General features: G+C 35.3%; 3 protein-coding genes across 5 annotated transcripts; all 3 read right to left on the bottom strand.

The window, feature by feature from the left end:
• Positions 1-1137: 1137 nt before the first annotated feature.
• LOC125196931 (GroES-like zinc-binding alcohol dehydrogenase family protein) lies at positions 1138-5164 on the bottom strand. Its single transcript, XM_048095597.2, has 7 exons — positions 4695-5164; positions 3767-3994; positions 3381-3454; positions 2710-2869; positions 2478-2597; positions 2280-2388; positions 1138-1663 (listed from the first exon to the last, which is right to left on the bottom strand). Exons 1-7 carry the CDS (start codon positions 4926-4928, stop codon positions 1482-1484), a joined length of 1107 nt encoding a protein of 368 aa, XP_047951554.1. The 5' UTR covers positions 4929-5164; the 3' UTR covers positions 1138-1481.
• Positions 5165-6527: 1363 nt separating this feature from the next.
• SHH2 (DNA-BINDING TRANSCRIPTION FACTOR 2) lies at positions 6528-10674 on the bottom strand. Its single transcript, XM_048089000.2, has 10 exons — positions 10463-10674; positions 9865-9950; positions 9736-9781; positions 9482-9653; positions 9317-9367; positions 8463-8538; positions 8304-8355; positions 7337-7480; positions 7134-7253; positions 6528-7055 (listed from the first exon to the last, which is right to left on the bottom strand). Exons 1-10 carry the CDS (start codon positions 10514-10516, stop codon positions 6681-6683), a joined length of 1176 nt encoding a protein of 391 aa, XP_047944957.1. The 5' UTR covers positions 10517-10674; the 3' UTR covers positions 6528-6680.
• Positions 10675-13141: 2467 nt separating this feature from the next.
• LOC125197490 (transcription elongation factor-like protein) lies at positions 13142-15835 on the bottom strand. 3 transcript variants are annotated; one of them, XM_048096244.2, is made up of 5 exons: positions 15716-15835; positions 14239-14389; positions 13685-13755; positions 13568-13589; positions 13142-13475 (listed from the first exon to the last, which is right to left on the bottom strand). In XM_048096244.2, the coding sequence occupies exons 2-5, from the start codon at positions 14349-14351 to the stop codon at positions 13412-13414; spliced, it is 270 nt and encodes an 89-aa protein (XP_047952201.1). In that variant the 5' UTR covers positions 14352-14389; positions 15716-15835; the 3' UTR covers positions 13142-13411. The 3 variants fall into 3 exon arrangements, with proteins under 3 accessions (XP_047952201.1, XP_047952200.1, XP_047952202.1); XM_048096243.2 differs by lacking the exon at positions 15716-15835 and adding an exon at positions 15419-15663; XM_048096245.2 differs by lacking the exons at positions 13568-13589; positions 15716-15835 and adding an exon at positions 15419-15682.
• Positions 15836-18423: the final 2588 nt, after the last annotated feature.

Below are 18423 nucleotides of genomic sequence, written 5' to 3'. Positions count from 1 at the left end.
ATATCGTGTATGTCAGAACAAGTCCATTACCTTTTTATTTAAAAACATCGAATTTCCATTTTATTAAAGAAAAATATTGTAGAATTTCTTAAAAATAATAAAAATGAACATCACATGCACTATAGTATATGAGAGATATGGAGAATTAGAAACAGCTAATTACGTATACTTATATTTACATTGAGTTGTGATCAATTGCTAACTCTGCTAACTCATCAATGCAGTATATTAAAAATATCAACACGATGACATTTTTAACATACTGCATTGATGAGTTAGCACATTTTAATATCATGTATTCATATTTTTAATACACTGCATTAATTAGTTAGCAGAGCTAATAATATAACGCACCTCTATTTACACTATACACACCATATGCGTGAATTTAACATGTAATATTACTATATTAGTACATGACACCAGCTTCATAGTCAATCAAGAAGGTAAATCAAGTATTAACGGTATTAAAAGGGTTCATCAGAAAGTGAGCTAAATGACTTTGATGCCCTTCAAGGTCTCATGCGCAAAATGGTCAACTAAGGCGCCCGAGGCATGATTTTTCTTTCCCCATATTCCAAAATGTGATTTTTATTTTTATTTTTTTTAATGCCGTAAAAGGTGCAAATCCCATTTTATAGGAACCAATTATGATGTTCACTCATGTTTTAAAAATTGGATCAGTTAAATAATTAACAAAGCTATTAATTCATGATTTATTTTTATTTTAAATATTGACTCAAGTGTTTCTTTGAAACTTGCTAATTGACATAATTAGGTGTTCTCTCTTCTTTAGAATGAAGAGTTGTTGAATTCCAATTTATTTTCGTTGCTTGAGTGATTGTTGTTACTTGAGTTAAGTTGTGCTTGCTAGTTTTGTGTTGCTAGAGGTAAGTAGAGTCGTTGTAGGTGAGTTGCTTTAGTGAAAGTAACAATGGAGGTTTTTATTATTCTGAAGAAGGTCCAAGGTTCCAAAGAGATTCTTCTTTCATTACCCTTTCTCATGGAGTATCTTTTTCTATCCAGTGCTGAACTTTTTGTAGGTTAAGTTTTGGTCCTTTGATATACTCTCATTCAAGAACAAGTCTCGGGAAGCATTTGTTAGTCAAATACAACACCAGAACAACTCTGCCAGAATGTATCGGGGCCAAAATTGCCTAATGAAAGCATGCCACTCCCATACTCAAATTTGAGCATCAAAAACATTTTAAGAGACACACTTGTCTATCACTTTATTCTCACTTGGTGACTATTATACTCAAACTGCATTTGAAAGGGGGGAGAGGGGGTGCCAAAACCTTACTCGTTACCACTCATATTGCATTTTATTCATTCTCTACGATCAAACATGAAAGCTACAGCTGAGAGATGTACAGATTGAGATTTCCAACTTCCTGTAATCTTTGTGCAACTGATGAATAATAGATTGCCCGCCACGTTAAGGAAGGGAATATCAGGCTTGTTGGCATGGTATGTCTCAGCTAATTGAGTTCTAGAACAACTTTCCCAGTAACGATCCTCTTATCCTTTCCCTCATGGGCCTCTCTCACCTGTGTGAATGGATATGTCTTTTCTACGGGTACCTTTAGCTTGCCACTTGCAGATAGCCGCCTAATTTCATCTAAACCTTCAGCATCAGCCCTCATATAGGCCCATTGATAGTCTGAAACGTATATAAGCCGGTATTAGTGGGATATCATTCAAGATTCTTTCAGTTAAGATTTCGTAAAGCCAAGTCCAGACCTTCTAGATATTAGATTTTCCTATCATATCCCTTATATGGATGCCAATAAAAATATCTACAAGAATCTATTACTATTATTATGTGCAGATGATCAGACATAAAGTTTAGATGGACATCAGCAACAATGCTAATGAAAAGAGAATAAGAAACCAGCAATAAGCATGTTAAGATTCAAGACAAGTTGGGAAGTTGGCAGACACCATGATTGAAATTTTCAATACATGTATGTGTGTGTATCAATTTAATTTGGCCAAATAAATAGTTATATATTCCTATTGCAAATTAATTTATTGGCTAATATTACTTTCGCCAATAATTAAGTTTCTCAAATAGAATTTGCCTTAAATTTTCAAAAGCCACAATCACCTTTGTCCTTAGCATGCATTTGAATCTCACTCAATTCAAATGCAACAACTAAAATCAAGCAGAGACATAAGCTATTCAATAGCAAGAGTAACTACACTGGGAAATGCATTTTTTAATTTATAGGAGTAGTATTAACTAGTCAAATAGAGAGAAGTAGTGATTGTCACACCTATTCCATGAGAAATGCGACACTGGATTTGCTTCTTCATTAGAACTGTTGTCGCCATAGCAAGGCCCACTGTTAGTCCGTAGGTATCAGCATAAGACGCAGCCTCTCCCTATCAAAAATAGCCAAACCTATTTATCATTTCATTTAAAAAACAAAGGATCAGCATTCCTTTCAGGCAAGATGGTTAGCATCTCCTACCTGCAATGTCATGTAATGCCCTCCTCTCTTCAAAAGGTTAATACCCATTTTTTCTGTCTCGGGTATGCCGACTGTGTCCAGTACAGCATCAAAATAACCCTTTATTGATTGTTCATGGCCCTGGAAATTTAAAGCATATGATAAATTAACAAGGCATCATTAGTCAAGATAGACAACCTAACCAGCAATTCCCTATATGTCTTAGACTATGTATAAAGATCAAACCCATCACCTCAGTGGTAAAATCAACAGCTTGCTCAGCACCAGCAGCCAATATATGCTCTATACTTTCCCCTCCACAAGTTGTGGAGACATGACATCCTGCAGCCACTGCTAGCTGAATTGCAGAAAAGCCCACAGCTCCACCTCCGCCCACCACTAACACTCTTTGCCTGCAACAAAGTAACTAAGATAGTGAAAAGAGGACTAATACCACGTTCATTTTCATGTTCAGATCCACTAACTTGCCTACTAACAATTGCTCAACATGATCACGCCGCACATCACAAGATCATTTATGATAGCAAATATCAAAGGTTCTTATTAAATGGAGTAATACTAAAAAGCAAAGCATAACAAGTACATTATCATTATACTTAAACAAACTAGCATGAAAGACTTCAATTGTGATTTAAGAGATTGGATAGTGCACACCCATTCCAGGAATCAGACTAAACTAAATACAAGAAGTTCTTAAAGTGACAATAACATCAATTCTATACCCCGTTCTCAAACATAAAATTGATTGAGCCATAATGTAAAACCATGCCAAGCTGAACTACAAGCTTTTTCTGATGCTTGTTAAATCATTAACTTGACATAATGAGAGAAGCAACCATATATTCCACAAATTGAATGAATTGTGGAAGTAGAAAATCTTGAACAGTATATGCACTAACATACCCCTGCTTTATTCTTGCTATACTTCTCAGTGCACGCCAAGCAGTCAGGGCAGCGAAAGGAATAGCACTAGCTTCCTGTCAATTAAAAGAACATTAAGAGTTTTAGTATTGTTCAGCTCATGGAAATTGCAAGACTGAGTACTAAGGGCCAACCAGGAATTAAAAGGACAAAACTCAGCAACTGACAGAAAGAGAAAATGTAGTGCTGGCCTCACAAGCAGCATAAATATAAAGAACTCTTACAAGAGAAGATCTTATAAAATGTTATGAACTTTCTTCTATTATGATTCCAAGAATTTGAGTATCTGTGATGAAAGCGACAGAGAGAAAGATAGGCAATTTTCACAATTGATAGTTCCGAAGCTGCATGTTAATTTATATACCTACCACATGTGAAATTGTTTCTGGCTTTGGGGTAAGTTCATCTTCTGCAAGAATAGCATAATCAGCATAAGTTCCCCTCACTGCCGTAGGATGAAGAGCACCAAACACTTCCTGCCCAACTCTGAGTGACCGTACCGAATTGCCAACAGCTGCAATCTCACCACTAACATCACGGCCTATTATCAGTGGAAGAAGTGATTCATACAGTGAACGGCCATAGCCCGCACGAATCTGAAAAGCATTAAGTTCAAATGCTTAGCTACACCTTATAGTTATGAGAAAACAGATTTCAGAATCAAAATTAAATAATGGACCAAATTTTAGTTACAGTCTAATAAGTTTGTTTTTAACTAAATGAAAAGGCAAAAACTGATCAGTATATGAAACTATTACTATAACATAGTTTATTTTATCCATGTGATAAAATTATGCTCTTATAGTTGCTCCGACATTATGTGTTCAAGTCCAATGAGATGAGTCTACACGGTGATTTATAACTTCAGAGATAATTGACTTTACTAGAGAAGAACCTCATTAAATGGCTAATTTGGGGATAAACTCTCTCAATTTCCTCAACTGTTATTGTGAATTACTTTGAGCAATATTTCACTGTTCCAGTTTTTCATACAGAATCATTTCACGAACTGTTCTATTTCAGCTAACAAAATGACATTCAATACATGTATGTAGACTGCAATTAATCAAAAACTACATTCCTTAAAGAGGTTCAGCAGTCGACCTAATTATTTACAATTAACAGCTTCAACATTAAATTCCGAAAACCTACAGAAGCAAGCACCAACAACCAACAGATCTCCGATGAACATTCCGATATATCCGAGCACATTGATTTTCACCAGAGAAATACACAAACAAAACAGAAAGCATTGCATAAAATTTGCATGCAAATAGCAAGGAGTGCAGAACTAACTCTACAGTCGAGCGGATTGACGGAAACTGCGCGAGCGCGGACGAGGACCTCATTCGGCTTGAGATCAGGAACTATCACATCCTCCCGGAGCTCCAGTACCTCCGCCCCACCGAACCGCGGCACCAGCACCGCTCTACAGGTCGAAACCACCGTTCTTCGGAACTCATTAAACCCTAATTTTGACGTTCCGCCGATCAGCGCAACGTCGCTGCTCCGCCGCAATAGCCACCGCATGATTGATTTTACTCGAATGCGACTTTGATTACAAATCAGGAGTAGACATGTCTGGGAAGAATGCTAATTTCACATCAATTTTAGGGATTCAGTGATAGATATTAACGAGATTTCGTTACCAACTTTAGGGAAATGAAATGATCGGCCGAAGGGTTTTGCATTTTATAGCATCGTAGACGCCATTTTAACCGCAAAATTATCGAAACTGTGGCTTCTTATTCTTCACCCATCCTCTCAAATAAAATAAAAAGATTATTATTTGGAGCGGCGACACAAATGTCAGTTAAATCAAATTATAATTTCGGATTAATGTAATCAAGCTGTCTCCTTGACTTGAGGATAGTTTTTCTTCTCTCAGCTTTTGTTAGGGGCATTTCGGTCAGTAAAATTAATAGATTATACTGTATCCGAATTAAATATGTATTATATTTGTTTTATAAAATTAAATCTTATAACTCTAAGACGTAGACAATTATTGAGTAATAACTAAATAATACTACTATTCTTTTCATATACCATGTCAATTTTTGTCCTAAATATATGGCTAAAATACGAATTTGGTCCAAAACATTTACTTTTTAAAAAACGACTCCATAAAAAATGAATTCCTTGTCGGTTCGGTCTTTTTTTAACGGTTCAGTCAATTTTTTACGATCAACCGTCAATTAGCGAATTTTTATCCCGATTAGGCTTTATCCGGAATTATTAGTCACCTAATTATTTTCTAATGATTTTGCTAATAAAATTTGTATTCTATATCTTTTATAATTCTTTTTCCATCCCTAAACAACATCAAAAGAGGTCGTTCTACACTCCAAAATCATAAACCAATCGACTCCCCGACTCTCTCTTTTGGTCGTTCTCCACACAATCCCTAATTCCGATTCCAATCGAGAACGCCATAAGTTGGGAGTCGGCGAACCCTTACTTCTGCTCCAGCGGCGGACTTGTCAACGTCAAAGCGGCATATTCAAGGATGAGGACGTCCAACTGCCATCCACCTGAAAATCAAAGTGAAAGTGGGTGGTCGGAGCCCGATTTTGACGGATACCATTCTCCTCCTCCTAAGCAAATGGAAGAAGGTCCGTCGGCAAACCCTAGTTCCGACGTGGAAGTCGAGCTTTCTCCAATTCCAAAAGTCGAGCCCGTCGACGAAGTCCCCCAGGAAGAAGACGACGCAAGGCGGACGACGATAAACCCTAGTTCTTCCAACCGAGCTCCATCATTCAATTTTTCTGAAATCGACAAGGGTTCTTTTGACATCATTCGGCGGCTCTGGCCTTGAATTCAATAGTATAATGTTCAGGACCTATTTGATCTTGATTATGAATATGATGGACTAGTTTAACGTTTATTATGTTGTACGTTTTCTGCTATAATGAAAATCTGCTAATCGGGTCAAAAATTCGCTAGTCGAGAGTTGATCGTCACAAATTGACGGAACCGTAAAAAAAGGACCGACTCGACGAGGATTTCATATGTTATAAACCCGTTTTCAAAAAGTGAATGTTCGTATTTTGATCCTATGTTTAGGACCAAAATTGACTCTAAATTAAACTATCATATTATCTGTATAACATCTAAAAAAAGTCGTGCAAATAAAAATATGAGTAAGTCCACTGGTAATATAACACCAGAAATAATAGATGTAGTTATCATCATTCACATTACTACAACAGAGAAACTCAAACTCAAACGACGACAGAAATGCCAACTTGATAATGACAAATAAACCCCAATTATACTAATATTCTACGCCTGTGGCAAACTTGGCACCGCAGCAGCAGCACCACCACCACCACCACCGGCTGTGATCACTGCAACAGTATTTGCATCAGGATTTGCATTTCCAGCACTGGTAGCCTTAGACGGTGGTAACTTAGACTCGGAGGGGGGAGGAACGGTAGTAGTAGGTGTCACCACTGACAATGAAGTATTGGCGCGCTCATCCTGCTTGGGTTGCTGTTTCTGTAACGCACCGTCAGCAGCATCAGGCTTCAAAGCATTCCCTGCTTGAGCTTCGATAGCAGTTTTCTGTTGATTCACATTTAATGGCATTGCATGAAGTTGCTGTAGCCTGTGATCTGTTTCAGGCCGACGGCATATCTTCCTGAGGGGAACTATTTCCTGCAGTATATGAAAGTTGGCGCAAGACTCAGTATGATCTGCCTGTAAATTTCAACAAGGGTGAGTAAGACGTTGTACCTCAGATTGGTCGTGATCATATCGCACCAGAAACCTGCAACGACAGCCTCTTACGTCATGCCTCCGCCTTTGCGCATCTAGAACATGAGCATCAAAATATAAGGCTTGCTCCTTGCCTTCCTGAAAATGAAGAAGAGACGAACAGATCAATCTCCTAGTTCTCTCGGGTCTGATTAATTGCTGCTACAGCCAATAAGAAGCACCTGAAAGCACAGTATCAAATCTCCCGGAAGAACTGCTACACATTCTAATGATTCACACGGAAGTGACCGTTGTCTGATGTGCTTGCGAATATTGACCCACTCATCCTCTTCTTGTCCGAAACCAGCAAAACGAACCATAGCTTCCTGAGATGGCCAACTTAATTAGTAATTTTATCTTTTTCAGAAACTCTACAATCCACTTTTAAAGAAATGAGGAAATTACAACTGATGTCAAGAGGGCTCGAACTCGGCACCTCATACATTAATGTCTAAGCTCCTTGCCGCTAGGACAAAGGCTCTGGACAGATGGCCAACTTAATTAATCATAATTAAAAGTGCTGCAATGACTATTAATGTCTCATGCCCTCGCAGGTCCATTATCAATCCAAGCTTACTAAGAATTCAGAGCACATCAAGCTGAGCCAAAGGTCAAAGACACCAACAACCCCCACCCAAAAAATAAACACAAACATGAGTGTGGTGAAGATTTTGGCTTAGAGCTTTGTTTAATTTCATAATAGGCCTTACTTTTATGAAAAAATTTCGTATTCTGATTACAATCCTAAAATTTGTAGGATAATGGATTCATCCATGTCAGTGGTGAAAGTATTTGTCTCGGACTACGCAGCACAAATTGCAAATCATGGTTGAGGCAAAAAATGTTGATGGAGTAGTTGGTTGGACTATGGGATCCATTGAAGACAGAAGCGAAGCGCTATGCTGGGGTGGGGGAATGGGAAAAGGAGGGGCACAGAAGAAAGAAATTGGGTTACCGAGCATTCAAATGCTGACAAGAGACAGACCATTCCCTAATGGAAGGGTAAAAAAGAAGTTAATCGATCGATTACAGAGCAAGCTAAAACTGATATATTTCTGGCCTTACCTCAAAGAATAGCCATAAATCCAGTAACACCTAACTAAAAATTGAAAATAGAACTCAAAAAGAGTGATAAGCATAAACAATTACCGGATCTCCACTCTCTAATGATCTGTGTGATAAGAAAGATGCAACATCATACCTGCAAGATGTAGCATATATCTGTGGTTCATTAACAGGAACCAGTTGTATTACTCCTCAAAATTAGAAATTTTGATATTTCAGTAGGCAATGCTTCTAAAGTCTAACCATGCGCCATCTCTGGCAGATTTAGCTTCAAACTCCATCAAAGAATTCTCTGACACACTCCTGCTGGCATTTTGTGCTAAATTGCAGACAGGTCACAACATGAAATATTCAATATTGGTGCCCGAAAAAGGAAAGAACAGAGAAAAAGAGACATGAAATTTGAATCTTCTCAGACTTTTGAAGTACTTCAGAGAACTTCACTAAGATAATGTAGTGTGCTGGCTACAGGAATCCCTTTTGAATAGATAAATGATTTTACAACTGTAAACTGCTGATTTCATTTCATTCTTTTTTCATTGCACAAAACCAAATTAGTTTAGATAGTCAGCATGCAGTAGATCTATGTGAACAAATAATACTAGTAATGCATAAAGAACTTAGAAACCACATAAGTAACTGACGATCTCTTGAGCACCAAAGCATGCTAATGTGTACGTATAATAATCCACAAACTCTTAATGAAGATATCCACAAACTTGAGATCTCCTACCTACCCACAGAAACATCTACAAACTTGAGATCTCCAGAGAAAATTATGAGTGCAAGTATTTGCATTCATATGTCCAAAAATTCTACTGAGAACTCTTAATGAAGATAGGAGAGGAAAGTATGAGGGAATATACACACAAACACACGCATGCATATGTGTCAGTGTTAAAGCACTTTACAAAATGGACACTGTCCAATGGGAGTATTAACATCATAAACATTGTCATGTTCTCATCTCTGGAAATTAATTAATAATTACACTGAACTCAAAGCTGCGATTGACTAATATTCGAACTGAGGACACTAAAATGTTAGAAATGCTGAGGAAAGAACGAGAGGAGCAACTCAGAACTTTGGCAATTTACCTGATTGAGCAGGAAGAGGTTGAGGAAACTGAGGCATACTTCTTGCCATATCTGGAAAGAAAGACGATACCAATTAGCAGCATTTACAAGGAGATAAATGAAAAAATACTTGAAAAGTTAATCTACTAAAATCACATATTGAAAATGATATGAACTGGATATTACTTGTGGGAGCAGGTAGCGGCTGAGAGACCTGAGGTTGAGGAGCCTGCGGCACATTTCTTACTACAGATTGGTCATCCCGAGGCACACCCGCCATGTTCACTTCCCCAGGAACAGAAGTCCTAGCGGCCTTTGCTCTCAGAGCATATCTCCTATTTTGGAACCAATTCCAAACCTGTTGCATATAATTAATCTCAGTTACTTATAGGTTCTTAGAGATATCAGGTGAGTGCACGCATGGGGAAAATTCAAATTACCTGTTTTCCTGAAACTTCGACCTTTCCAGCTCTATCAGCAGAGTTACTAAAATAAAACAACTCAGTTTTTAGACACTAAAGCAGTCAGCATCAATTAATAAATTGAATTCTCAGCCCTCAGAAGTGTACCTGAACCGTTGAGCAAGAGCCTCAAGTATCTCACGCGAAGGCACTGTATAATTGTGAGCTTGCAAAATAGCCTCCATTTCTCCAACCTTTTGACATAAAAACAATTAGGTCACATATATGAAGCCCAAAAAAAAACACCATTTGTCTTTCATATCCCTAAAACCATTGCAATAAGCTATGCTAGATACATTCTATGCGTTTTCAATGAAGCACACATCCCACAAATTAGTCTTCTTTCTCAGCTAAACAGCTAAACAGAGGCCTCTCAAGAAAATCGTAGTGCACGTTGTCAATGTAAGAGCATGAACATTATGGAATTAACTAAATTTACCCAAAAACTGCTACAAAATAATCCAATTAACAAAGCACACCTCAAAAATTGGGCAAATACAAACCATATATCCACCAGAATACAGAATTGTTTATATTAAAGTCTTTAAAATTAGGAAGCAGTGAGGCATATTGGTGAAGCTTAAGATAAAATTGAAAGATAAATCCCAACAAAATAGTGATATGAAATCAGTTAGCTGGAAAAGAAAGGGAGAAAGGAACAAATTGAAGATCGATTGTTAGAGAGAATGAGGGTTTAGCGAGAAACCTCGACCGGATTAAAGCGGAAGGAGGGACCGCCGTTACTCGGAGGTCGACCCATGGAATTCCGCCGCCAATCAATTCAAACTTTTACCGTCGAAATACAGAAGTTAGAAGTCGATGAACGTCCAAGCCAGTGCTCGTAACCCGCCTGCTTTATTTGACTAATAAATTAATAATTTTAGAACAAGGAAAAACCACCGATATAAGGGAATTTGTGAAATTCTGATTAGCATAGATTCACAATGTATTTCTTATACCGTGAACCGGGCAAATAGTTCCCAACTTTTGAGTTTTGCACACTAGTTGTCCTTTGAGATTTTAATTGTGAAATTCTGATTAATTAGTTTCTTTCATTTAGCATAAATAAATCCACAATGTACTTCTTATATTGTGAACTGCGCAAATAGTCCCAACTTTCAGTTTTGCACACTAGTTGTCCTTTAATTTTAAAAACGTTATGAGTAGTCTCTCTGGATTAAGGGGTAATCACATAGGTCGCACCTTTTCACTATTCATCACAATTTTCCATAAAAATGTGTCTTAATGCTTTGAGGGTATTTTTGGACTTTCATAAAATAGGATATCTAGATACTAGATATAATATTTTTTCTGTCTCTATCTAGTATTGGATATGGTATATTTTCTTATAGTTTGAATGTCTTAAACAATATTTCTCACTTCACTTTTTCAATCACTTTTTGCCAAATCATCTTTCTCTTTCTTAAACTTTTAGAAAATAAAAAAAGTATAAAATTATTAAATATATTAATCACAAAAATTAAATCTATAAATTTAATTATCAAAATAACTAGTAGCTAAATTTAATTTTAATTGTGATTCGATTATTTTTAAATTTTTTAATATTAAAAAAAATAGTAGAATCACAATTAAAATTAAAGAGGTGTGAGGACCCTAATACACCCTTACATTATACTACATATCTATACGCACGCTTTGTTAATTTACACCATTTATTCCCTAAATGTTCCTTATTGGATTCTTCAAAATTTTCTCTTTATATATTTTTGTCCCTCTTTTGATTATTTCCTAGCTTCGTCTTCCTAAAATATTAAAGTATTTTCATTAACTAATTACTGAATTAAATCAGTCTATGGTCATACAAGATGTAATCAAATGCAAACTCTAAATATGGTACAAATTCAAAACTGTGATCCGAACCATTATAAAATGTTAACAGATGACAAAATACATTAACAGAATGTGTCAACACAGTGTCAACGGTTGACATTGTGTTGTCAATGTGTTGACGTTGTGCTGACATTTTCTGTTGATGTTATTTTGCCATTTGTTGACATTTCCTAATAGTCCAGATCATAATTTAGAGTTTACATTTTATCATTACACATGGTCATACTATATTACTAATAAAATAGTACTCCCTCCGTCTCTGAAAGTTTGTTCCATTTTTCCATTTTCGTCTGTCCCACAAAATTTGTTTCATTTCACTTTTTATCATTTTTTGTAGTGGACCTCATATTCTACTAACTCATTCCTACTCACATTTTATTATAAAACTAATATATAAAAATATGACTCACGTTCTACTAACTTTTTCAACTCAATTTTTCATTATACTCCCTCCGTCCTACATTAGGAGTGCCATTTAGTTATGACACAGGTTTTAAGAAATTGGTGGAGTGTGTAATTAATGAAGTGAGATGGTGGAGTGTGTAATAAATGAAGTGAGTTGGTTGAAGGTGGGTCCCTTTTTGACTTTTTGGTTTTTTATTTTTGTTTTGGTTTATTTTAATGTAGCTAATGACATTTTTATGTAATTTTGATGAATAATGGGGTAAAATTGTACTCCCTCCGTCCACAAAAAATAGATCACTTTCTAAAAATGGAAAGTTTATCTCTCACACTTTTCCCACTTTTTCTTCCCTCTCTTTTACTTTACTCACTTTTTCTCCCTATCTCTTTTACTTTACCTACTTTTTCTATCATCTCTCTTACTTTACCAATTCTACATTAAAACCAGTGCCGAACAACAATAGATCTATTATTTGTGGACGGAGGGAGTATGATCAAATATGGAAAATTCAAAATGTGACTCTTAAACTGGGATGGAGGGAGTATTTCTTAAATCTTGTGCCGGATTAAAGTGAGACAATATTTTGAAAACGGAGGAAGTACAAAGGATTGTGAGATAGGACTTGTTATTACTAAACCAAAATTGTTGAATAATATCTCAAATCTTCCTATTGACTAGTCGACAAAGCCCAAGCATCATCTAAACGAATCATGTTATAAATGACTGTAAATTAATTAACTGCAAATTTGATATTATTTTTATTCTAGAACATAACTAAATATTCCCAAAATTCCGATCATATAAAATAAATTGATATAGTCCGAAGGATTAAATTGGAGTGGGATGTTGAAAGTTCCATATCCGGTGCCTATATTTGTTAAAAAAATTATCCAGGTCTTTATTAATCTGACAAATGACAACAAATTAGATTTATCAAGTTTAAAGGCTTAGTAGTTTCAGTTTGACCCCATCACTGAAGTAAATTATTATTAATTGCGTGCGTGCATTCCCTTTTCTTTTTTTCTTTTTTTTATTGTGCTCGTGTTCAGGTTTGCTATACAAGATGAGCACCTTAATTGAACATAAATCATATTTTAAATTGATGAATTATTTGTTTATACTAGCATAAAATGACAAAGGTCAAAATTCGAGATTTTCATTTTGATTTTCTAAGCACAGCGTCAATTTTCGATCACAGAGTAAACTATTGGGTAATTTATTTTGGTACAAATTAAAAACATGATATTAATATTAGGTGGCATCACTTCTGCTAAACTATACACACAATAGATATAGTGTCTAGGATACAGCAGACTCCACCATTAAAAGCTCCCAATTGACTTCAGGCACATATAAGATTAGCTAAGAACGTCCCAAACAAACTGAAGTCAGGAGGAGAAACTATCCATCATCTTCGTCTTCCACAGTGTTGACGCGTTCACACTCGTCAATCCATTCGCTATATCTGCACAACACAACACGGAACAACTTGACAGTGATGAAACTGGAGTAAAATTGCTCAAAAGAGTATATACAATGCTTTCTTGATTAACTCACATGTCAATGGCCTCTGTTAGAGCTGCATAAAGTAAGACCAGGTTAAGTAAGTTTCCAGAAAATAAACATGAACGAAGAGCTAACCAAACTTCTCAGCAGGAGGGGCAAAATGTAAACCTGTTATGGTGGTGCTGAAGCTCTCTTCACAAATCCGGCAAGAAGCCTCGCCAATCAGGTTTTTCATATCACTGAAACAGAAAGATAGTATAGCATTTGGTATGTGCGTCGGTGAAGAATAAAAGAAATAAACTACTCCAGAAAACAGAACAAGTGGGACTGAAGAATCAACACCTAGTAGCTATTACAGTATTCCCATTGCACAAACAATAGGAGCAATACAACTACACCAGGAATACATATAAGTGCATTATCAGCCAAAAAGATCATCTCATGTCATCTACAACATAAATCCCAAAAACCAAATGCATACAAGATTGACAGAGTCAACTGAAAGGGCCATGTTCAACAAGCAACAAGACTTCTTAATTCACAAATCACAAGCAAACAACATAAGATTGAAACTTTACCATTAATCCATTATTCTATCAGATAGTATTATTCATACTTGGCACATCTTACACAGTATATTTATATACATATATATATATATATATGGTTTCTTATAATGACATAACATGACAATAGAAGAACTTGAAAGAGAAAATGCTCACATGCGACATTCCACACTGGTGCCATGGTTACAGAAGGGACAGCTGAAGACAGTGTCGAGTTTGTCCATCCTCTTCCTTGGGGGTGGCTTCGCACTAGACTTCCTCTTACCCATAACTCAGTTGATTGTATGAATTCAGTTGATTGTATGAACTGCATCCAAGATAGAATTATAACCATATGTTAAACTTCTGCTCGAGGAATAAACTTCACGAGAATATGGTTCAGTTGCTAGACCAATTAGACATACATGGCAGCTATACAACATAATAAGTCCATCAACATATCAATGCTATGATTGACTAACAATCATTCCAATAGTTTAGTGTGTGCGCAATATAATATAAGTCTCCACTATACAAGGGCATTCCAACAGCATTCCTTTAATAAATACTGCAAATCATGATACCACTGCATACATTCAGTTGTCTATAACTGGATCATGCAGTAGGCTATAGCAGAAAGTGCCTCTTAGATCCGAAATATAAAGAGGCATTTAAATTTGTCATCCAAGCTGTAAGTTTCTTTTTCTTCACTCTGCTACAACTTGTGCATAAGCAGGGTAAAATTATGCTGAATTACCATTCAATTCCACTAGAAAAACATGTTTAGAGAAACAAATTTCAGACTCTTGAGAAAATATTGGGCAGAAAAAACAGTTTTCGATAACGTTCCTAAATAACTACAGAGTTTCGAAAGTCATTGGGATTAAAAAAAAAAAGGATAGATAGCAATGTGAAAAACATGCTAATTCGGATAAGTAGTTAGAGTTTTCCAAAAAGTTTAACTGAATTCCATTCAACAAGCTGGACACAATAGCTTACTACCTAGAGCCAATATTATCAAATAAAAACATCCATAAACTCATTCAGTGAAGCGAATGCATAAATCATAAACTGCAAAAGAATCCGAATACAAGTAATTTCCGAATCAATTTTCTCAAAGCCATATCATGAAATTCAAAACCATATCATAATCATATATTTCTATCAATTTCAGAATTCTTCGAATTCATACACGATTTCAGAGAAGGGCATAATACACTGTCAATCATCTGTAAACTCATAAAATTTAGACAAAAAAAATTAACTGACCATACATGAACATAGAATAAAAACCTTCCCTTTGAAAATAAAAAAATAAATAAGAACCCTAGAAAAAAATATAATCACAAAATCAAACCGCAGAAAATCGAATTGCAGAAACCCTAGATAGAGCGGCGTCGTTCAATCTACGTTCTCAATAACATGATGAGTAGGGTGCAACAAATCCAAATCCCTCCTTTCGATTCTTCCTCCCAGCACAATTTTGAACTTAAATTGGGGCAAAAGAAACAAACATAATCTACAGCATACGAGTAACAAGAAACAAGTGCCCTCCTATGTGAAAACATGAAAAAGGATTTGCGAAAACGAAACCCTAATCGCTAATACGGAAAAAAAGAAGATTATCGAAAGCCATATAAATTACGAACTGTACCTTAGAATTGAACTGTTTAGATTTATCCACAACGAGATATGTATTTATATGCGTGGTTTCGAAGCTGATGGCTTTTCTCATTTTCGTTTCGGAAATTGAGATCTTTACTTAAAATTAAAAAAAGTAAACATGGATATTTTAATGTTTTATCATAAATTTCTTTCCTTAACGTGGTTTGGTAGCTTTATAAAATTATTCTTAGTTAAATTATCATCTATATATATTATCTTAATAAATGTAATTATTAATTTATTCTACACGTTTTGGTAGGCATTAAGAAATATCAATTTTTTTTTTTTTTATGTTAGTTTGATAGAGTTTCTAAAATAATAAATTAAAATATATAATAATAATATTATCCTTTGTAATTAACTTTCATAATAATTAGGATCGTTTTTAAAATTAAGAAAAAGGCATGTAGCCTCTATCTCCGTTACGCAGCTTCCTTCTCCATTACACCACTCTCTCAACTCTTAAGTCTTCATTACTCATTCTATTACTCCACTTCTCAAGTGATTTTAGTTTCACTCTTTCCCCGTTTAGTTCATGAAGCAGGTCTTAATCTCCAAGTTCTCAAGTGATTTTAGTTTCACTCTTTCCTCGTTTAATTCATGAAGCAGGTCTCCATCTCCAAGTTCTTTATAAATAGGACTCTCTCATTTGTCTAAGTCCAACAAAAGTTGCAACAAGAGGTACACAACACTTGTAGTGTTTGTTTTATGCATTAATTTCATTCCTTCTTTCCATTGAGAAATTTGTATCGTTTGTTTTGTGCATTAATCGTTTCTTCTCATTTGGTTAGGCATGGTCGAGCATTAAGGTTCAAAAATAGTTGTCGACGATAGTCAAAGGACATAAAGTATGTGATTATGTGTGACACTCCATAATTTACATGTTTATTGATCAAGCGAATCATGGGCGTTTGAATGCAGTATATATGATCTTATCATAATTCACATGTTTATTGATCAAGCAAATCACGAGCGTTTGAATGCAGTATATATGATCTAATCATTTTATTTTTTACTCCTTCCGTCCCGCTTAAGATGGCACGTTTTCCTTTTTAGTTTGTCCCAACCAATGTTTTAAAAATCGGACCGGCCGATGAACCGGCGAGGGAGGCTATTGGTTCACGGTTCAACCGGTCCGACTGGTTCAATCACTGGTCGAACCGTTTTATCTTATAAATATAAAATAAAATATACTCTTACAAAATATATTAAATTTAGTGAATAATAAATTATAGTAATTAATAGTAATATATAACAAAAATATATATTAAACATTTTAAGTAAATGGTACATATTTTACATATATAAATAGATAAAATTCATATTATCTCAAAAAAATTATGTGGTGAAATAATATTATAGACAATATATAAAACTAAACTTGAATTATTAGTAAGTTTGGAGTAATATTTAGTAGATATGGAGTAATAAACTATATTAATAGTATTATATAATATTAAATCTTAGGTAAAATTATATTTTCATATATATAAATATTATACCAATAAAAATGAAATTTAGTGGCTGATAATTAAAATTGAACATATCACAACTAACAATTATTTAAAAGTACAAAACTAAACACAAATTATTCATTTGTGTGGACAAAAAATTATGGATTTAATGTATAACAATAATTAATGTTCACAATATTTCATTGAAGACCATGTGGTGGAGTGGTAGAGATGTTGGTATCTTACCTAAAGGTCTAGGGTCCAATCCCCTCTAGTCTCATATTTTAAACAAGCATTTTAAAAATAAAAACCGGTTCCCAGTTTCTGGTTCAACCGGTCTGACCGGCCGGTTCCGACGGTTCAAGGCGGCCTAACATACTAACGGTTTTTGGGGCCGAATCGGATCGGACCAGCTGCCGGTTCGCGGTCCGACCGGTCGAATCGGCCGGTCCGGTCCGGTTTTTAAAACACTGGTCCCAGCTAAGATGACACATTTCTTTTTTTGGTAACTTTCTCTCTCCAATTAATACACTCAACCACTTTTTCTCACTCCTATTAAAATATCCATCTTTCTTTATCTTTATACTTTAATACTTACACCCACATTCTCTCTCTCCAATTAAACACTTTAACCAATAACTCCTAAAATCTCGTGCCGGTTAAGCAATGTGTCATCTTAGCCGGGACGGAGGGAGTAGTATTTTATAATTGAATTTAATACTTCCTCCGTTCCATAGTAATAGAGTCATTTTACCATTTTGGTACGTTCCATAGTAATAGAGTCATTTTTCTTTTTAGTAAAAGTCAACACATTTTTACACACCTACTTTACTCTCTTTTACTTTTTTCTCTCTTCATCTCTCTACCTTTTTCATTTTCCACTTTATTCTGCCTTTACTTAACTCACCTAACACAATTTTTCTTATTCTCCCACTTTATTCTCCCTTTACTTAATCTCCGTGTCATAGTAATAGAGTCATTTTGCCATTTTGGTACGTTCCATAGTAATAGAATCATTTCATTTTTTAGTAAAAGTCAACACATTTTTCCACACCTACTTTACTCTCTCTTACTTTTTTCTCTCTCTTCATCTCTCTACCTTTTTCATTTTCCACTTTATTCTCCCTTTACTTAACTCACCTAACACAATTTTTCTTAATCTCCGTGCCGAAAAGAAACGTCTCCATTACTATGGAACGGAGGGAGTAATATTTTTAGTATGGATAAGAATGTGTGCTGCGTT

The sequence above is a fragment of the Salvia hispanica genome, chromosome 4 (genome assembly GCF_029641045.1).
Source record: "Salvia hispanica isolate PSC_SH4W2 chromosome 4, Shi_PSC_v1, whole genome shotgun sequence".
Taxonomy (NCBI): domain Eukaryota; kingdom Viridiplantae; phylum Streptophyta; class Magnoliopsida; order Lamiales; family Lamiaceae; genus Salvia; species Salvia hispanica.
This window is presented reverse-complemented; position numbering and strand designations above follow the sequence as displayed.

What these genes read in the sequence shown, in the direction of transcription:
- LOC125196931 (XM_048095597.2), bottom strand. Translation starts at nt 4,928, where the DNA reads ATGCGGTGGCTATTGCGGCGGAGCAGCGACGTTGCGCTGATCGGCGGA. An exon ending in CAGAAACAATTTCACATGTG is followed by an intron (nt 3,455 to 3,766) that starts GTAGGTATATAA and finishes TTTAATTGACAG; the next exon opens with GAAGCTAGTGCTATTCCTTT. An exon ending in CTGTTGATTTTACCACTGAG is followed by an intron (nt 2,598 to 2,709) that starts GTGATGGGTTTG and finishes TTAAATTTCCAG; the next exon opens with GGCCATGAACAATCAATAAA.
- SHH2 (XM_048089000.2), bottom strand. Translation starts at nt 10,516, where the DNA reads ATGGGTCGACCTCCGAGTAACGGCGGTCCCTCCTTCCGCTTTAATCCG. An exon ending in ACCTCTTCCTGCTCAATCAG is followed by an intron (nt 8,539 to 9,316) that starts GTAAATTGCCAA and finishes TCTGCAATTTAG; the next exon opens with CACAAAATGCCAGCAGGAGT. An exon ending in CATTAGAGAGTGGAGATCCG is followed by an intron (nt 7,481 to 8,303) that starts GTAATTGTTTAT and finishes TGGCCATCTCAG; the next exon opens with GAAGCTATGGTTCGTTTTGC.
- LOC125197490 (XM_048096244.2), bottom strand. Translation starts at nt 14,351, where the DNA reads ATGGGTAAGAGGAAGTCTAGTGCGAAGCCACCCCCAAGGAAGAGGATG. An exon ending in ACCAGTGTGGAATGTCGCAT is followed by an intron (nt 13,756 to 14,238) that starts GTGAGCATTTTC and finishes TTTCTGTTTCAG; the next exon opens with TGATATGAAAAACCTGATTG. An exon ending in CTTCAGCACCACCATAACAG is followed by an intron (nt 13,590 to 13,684) that starts GTTTACATTTTG and finishes TACTTTATGCAG; the next exon opens with CTCTAACAGAGGCCATTGAC.